The sequence below is a fragment of the Calonectris borealis genome, chromosome 25 (assembly GCF_964195595.1).
Source record: "Calonectris borealis chromosome 25, bCalBor7.hap1.2, whole genome shotgun sequence".
Taxonomy (NCBI): Eukaryota; Metazoa; Chordata; class Aves; order Procellariiformes; family Procellariidae; genus Calonectris; species Calonectris borealis.
Window position 1 is genome coordinate 3774571 of NC_134336.1, and position 5430 is coordinate 3780000.

The window sequence follows — 5430 nt, forward strand, 5'->3', positions numbered from 1 at the left end:
CTTTCACCCCTTCTGGATCCGTCACCCGCCTCATTTCAGCAGAGAGCACGCAGCTCCACCTAGCGTCCTCCTCCCATCTACAGGCTGCAACTCGTATTTCTCAACAGAGAAAACCATAAAGTAATTCCAAGTTCAGTTACCAACCTTACTGAATTTCAGAAACTACCTGCACCCCCAGCCCAGTCCTCCTTCCCCTCACTCCACGGTGCCAAGAGCGTTAAGTAGCCGAGTTGAACGCTCTCCCGTTTGGCTGTGCAAAATGCAGAGGTATGATCACTGGAAGCCTGCAGATAAAATAAAAGAATGTTCTTCGGGTTGTTTCCGGAGTTCCATAACCAATTTATTTTCCAAAAAATCATCTGTAAAACCACGTGTCTCTCACGTGTGAGTTACTAATGACTGCTGATAAAGCAGGAAGCAGCTCTTGTGCTTTTAAGTATAATCTAACTTTATTTAAAGGAACCTAGTGTTTCTTTTTTAAAGATAAAGGAGGTATGACTTTCTTTTAGATAAAGCCCAGGGCTGTTTGGATAAATTTGCATTAACCCCAGTGAACCGTGACTTTACTTTCCTTTTCTCTCACATCTCTTTTGCTCGGTAACGTGCCACACACGAGTTCCTCCTGCACAAGACACACGCCAATTTATCGTTAAGCGGGACGGCGGCCAGACTGCTCATGACGGCTTGGGCAGGGTAACCAAACACAGCCCGTTCCGTTCACTGACCGGGCAGAGTGGCGAACACCCACCACCCCGTGGTGCTCATGTGCTAGGCCAGGGCTACAGGGCCGGAGCGGGCAGAGGCCTGGCCGTCCCGGCCCCTCACAGCAGTGACCCCTCCGGGCCCCGGTGGCGCCGAGGTCCCGCCGTCTTCTGCGGGGCCGCACCGGCCCAGGGACCCCTGTTCTGCCGAGGAAGAACGCGAGCCGCCGCGAGGAGGCCGTTCCCGAGGGAAGGCCGCCGGGAAGGAGCCGCCGTGCCCGCGCAGGGCGGCTGGCGGGGCCGAGGCGGAGGGAGGCGCCCCCGGCCGTTACCCGCCCGCGCATGCGCCGTAGGACGCGAGGTCACCTGACCCGCGCCCCGCGCGCGCATCGGGCCACTCCGCCGAACGTCAACATCTCGCGAGAGGAGGATTCACACTCCCCCCGCGCGCGCCGTGAAAGGACGTCTGACAGCCGCTCCCTCACCCTGGTGGAACGCCGCGCTTTCTGATTGGCCGGCTCTCGCGCGCGCACCGACCCTCCGCTGGCGCGGCCACCAATCGGCAGGCGCCGGAGAACCTTTGCGGAGTGCCCGGCTCCGCCCCTTCGCTCTCCCTCCGCGCGCAGGCGCAGCGAGCGTGCGAGGGGGCTTGCGGGCGCGCGGTGCACGCCGGGACGGCAGCGCGCTGCGACCAGGAGGAGGCGGAGGAGGCAAGATGGACGCGGGGTTCTTCCGCGTAAGTGCCGGCCTCAGGGGGGGCCGGGCGGGCGAGGAAGGCGGCAGGCCAGCCCCGGCGGGGGCTGCACGGCCGAGACGGGCCGCTGAAGGCCCCGCCGCCGCGGGCGAAGCCGCTGGCGCCGCGCTCCTCCGAGGAACGCCGCCGTGCCCCCCCGCCCCCGCCCTGCGCAGGCTCCTGTGAGGAGCCGCCGCTAAGAAAATGGCGGCGGGAAGGAGGCCGGTGCGGCTCGGCCCATCCGCGAGGCCGCGGCGCCGTGGGGCTGTGGGAGAGGGAGGGGAGCGGCCCGGAGGGGATCGGTCGCCCCAGGCCCAGGCTCGCCGGAGGGGGCGGCCGCTCTGTGCGCGGCGGGGGCACACGTGCCCGCAGCACGGGCTCCGTCGCCGCCCCCGAGGGCCGTGCTCGCCCGACCCGGCCCGGCACCCCGGTGCGGCCTGGGACCGCCGGTTCCTGCGCTAGGCCTCGGGGCGGCCGGGCCTCTGTCCCCGCCGGAGGAAGAGGGGTCCCACCGCCTCGGGGCCTGCCCTGTGCGGGCTTGTCTCACGGCTGCTTCCCGAGCTACCGTCTGACGGGCCTTAAATGCGAGGAAGCGGGGGAGAAAAGGCCGAGGGGCAGATGGGAGGTGAACCGGATTTTGCAGTGAAAGGCGCTTTGGTATCTACACTCAAAACAAATAAACAAAACTGCCCTTTTTTTAGAGAGTAATTTTTAAATAGCGACACGAAGGTTATTAAGTGTATTCAAAGCAAAAAGAAGTTATGGTTTATTTTTAGGTGGGTTTTTGATTTTTTTTTTTTAATCATTGAGTTTTTCTTTTCTATTCTTACAGCTGTGCTGCACTTTCTGCAGAGACTATTAAACAGCAACGTACCTAGGGTATACTTCTTTTCAGCCTTTTCTCCCGTTAATCAGAATGGACCTATTTTTTGGGGGTTCCTTGACAATTTTGAAAACCAATTTAATTTTCCAAGATTCATTCACCTGTTCAGCCCTATTATTTTCTATTCCTGCAACTAGGATGCTTTTAAAACATAAGGGCACACATAACCCGTCACTTAATTCAATTTTGTGTTAACATACTAGCCTGAGAAAAATAATTACAAGTTAAATCTACACTTGTTCTGTCTAACGCGATTGTTAAAAAGTTTACAAATCAAGTAGTTGTAATTGTCAGCAGAATTACTGGGACTGAAAACACTGAATTAGAAATCTAATATTCTTTTAATCTGGCCTGTGAAAGGTGGCTATTTATAAAAACAAAAGCAACGTGGTACTGAAATGGGGCTGTAAACAGTGTTCTGGCGTGGTTTTAGTCTGGGTTCAGGAGAAACTGAAGTTCTTGTGGAAATTACAAAAGTGCAGCAGAGCAGCAGTTTGGACTCACCTTATCAAGAAAGCTGCTAGTAATAATTCTTTCAGTTTTTCGCACTTCTGTAAAGTTGTCAGTGCAAACTATTTTGTCTCTGCCTTGAAATTCTTGTGGTACAGTGCTCTGTGTCTTGGTTGGTTACCCTTGCTGCTTGCCATGTGTTACAAGCAGAGTAAGAAAAATTTCATTCCTTTCCATTTCACTTCTGGGTTGTGAAAGACAGAATTAAAAAAAAAAAAATAGAGAACATTAAATTTGTGAATGATCTGACAACTATTGCGTGTGTTGCTAATGTGTAAGCCACACAGTGGACTGCAAATATTATAAAGGCTTTTAAACAGATTTAATCCTGATAAGTGTCTGTGCCACAATCAGTCTTTAGAACGTGTTCCAGAATAACAAATGGGAATGTTAACAGTTTGTTCCCTTTCAATATCTGATGACTTCGTAGCATGTTACGTTGCTAATTCAACGTACTTTCTGATCAAATGAAGTGGTTAGGTTACCTTAGAATTTGAGCTTTTTCTTATTTATTCTCTTTTGGTTCCTTAGCAGCTTATATTATTGCTGGTACTCAGCCCCTTCTTCCGTGCATAGGAAATTGCATGTATTAAATTCTCATGTTTTCCATTAGTCAGGTTGGTTTCCTGAATAAACTTCACTTCACGTGTGAACCGCGGGTTTGTTTTGAATCATTAACAGGTCATCAGTATTTGGATGCAGTTCTGCACATACTCTTGTTCATGTGTGGTTCTGTTTACTTCTGTGCAAGTACATTTTCCAGAACTGGACTTCCAAGCCTTTCAATTCCAAATGAATTAACCTATAGTTTCTGTTCATGAAAGTGGAATGAGTTGGTGAACTTTTAACGGAGCATGATCAATAAAATAGTATTCCGTACTCTTGCTGACTCCATGTTGGCTGATTTGCTTCAGAGAATTTTAGCCAAAGATTTCATAGATGCCACTGTATACAAATAAGACGTTTTTGTTCTTGGACAGAAAAAGAGCTGATTCTTTCTGAGGAGTTTGTGAATTCCAGCATAAGTCCTTTTCATAGCAATTTGATACTGCTGTACTTTTAAATTTGTAGGTAGTATGCCAGGGAGATTATGTGATTAAGGTGTCACTGTAGAGCTCAGGAGCCTGCTTACCCCTAAATCTTCATCAGTAGATGAAGACTATAGTGCTAAAATTGAAAGGCACCTGAAAAGGCTTATTTGCTTACAGAATGGTGTGACTGGTGTTGCTGTGCACTGTCCAGTGCAAATACATGGGAAACTAATACTTGAAGATAGTTGAATGTCATACAGACTAAAAATCTTATTTCCTGTGCTTTAGGGAACAAGTGCAGAACAGGACAATCGCTTCAGCAACAAGCAGAAGAAGCTGTTGAAGCAGTTGAAATTTGCAGAATGCTTAGAAAAGAAGGTAAGTTGATTAGGATGAGATAGAAAGTCAGACACACGAATCGAAGACAATTTTCAATGGAGTAATTGGGTATCAGATGGTATGTACAGGAATGTGAGGAATGTCTTCTCTAAAACCATACTGGAAGATATTTGGAACGTCCACTTGAGCACCAAAGATACAGTAGTAATATATATGATCTAGTTATAGTACTAAATATCACTAGTAGGCTTTTATGAAAAATACAGCTTCAAAAGAAGTCTGATTTCCAAGAAATGTTAAGTAATTTAGAATTCTAGGCATCCTTAAATATCGCCCCCCAACCCCTTTTTTTGGGGTGTGTTTGGGGTTTTTTTTTGTTGTTTCAGGTTTTCTAGAATAGTGTGTTAGAAATACATACTGGTTATCCTGTAGGTGAAGGTGAAGTTATTGCAGTGATAGTCTCTAGGGCAGTGGAGAGAGGCTGTGAGAGCGCTGCAGAAAACTCGGTTTAGAGTTCCTTGCTTAGATGCAGTTATTTGCCCTATGAAAGTCTACCTGTTGATTGTTAGGGAGGGTGCATTCCTCAGGTGGGTGTTTAAGTGATGCAACCAGGGTAGGTGCTGTCAGTAGATACCTATTTAGTAAACATTTTATTTCCAAGCGTGGAGCTGGTCCTTCATTAGGCTTTATTGGCCTTAACCTGCCAAGGAAGCAACTGATGAAGCTGCTGAGATAACTGTAGTGGGAAGACCCAGCAAAGCTGAATGCAGACCTCTTGTTGAGAGCGTCTTTGTAAATGACAAAAACTGATTTCTGAAAGAATTGCATTCCAAAGAGTTATATAAAATTAACGACTTGTTTCATTCATACTGTTCCAAAAAGGTAATAATGTGGTTTGGTTGAAATTTCTAGGGGAAAAGGTATGAATAAAACATCTAGCAAATGTTTATTTCTCTAGAGAATTGGACTGTGTACTCATCTTGGGTGAGGATTTTGTAAATTAAGAAATTTGGAATGGTTGAATTCTCTTCTGACTTTGAATGCTTAATGATTTTTCAAAAGTTGTTGAAGTCTGTGGTGGACAGGTGTCAGGGGAATTGGTGAGCTGAATCAAGACTATTGGTTTATTGTTCAGTGGATTTCATTATTTACTGGAAGCTGAATTGTATGGAGGGGGTGAACAGTACATTGGTGTAGTTTTGCTTTTGGGGTTTTTTGCTGACTTGTCTAGCT

At 48.0% G+C, this 5430-nt stretch overlaps 1 protein-coding gene across 22 annotated transcripts in view; it reads left to right on the top strand.

The window, feature by feature from the left end:
* The first annotated feature begins 1324 nt into the window (after nt 1-1324).
* Nucleotides 1325-5430, top strand: part of SRRM1 (serine and arginine repetitive matrix 1) — a 19245-nt gene continuing 15139 nt past the window's right edge. For 6 of the 22 annotated variants that reach the window (XM_075173409.1, XM_075173417.1, XM_075173412.1 and 3 more), the window contains exons 1-2: nt 1325-1437; nt 4147-4236. In XM_075173409.1, the coding sequence (XP_075029510.1) occupies nt 1417-1437; nt 4147-4236 (111 nt within the window). In that variant the 5' untranslated portion in view covers nt 1325-1416. Of the gene's footprint in view, nt 1438-1744; nt 2092-4146; nt 4237-5430 lie in introns of those variants that run through there. The other 16 variants (XM_075173396.1, XM_075173398.1, XM_075173399.1 and 13 more) reach the window with 9 other exon arrangements.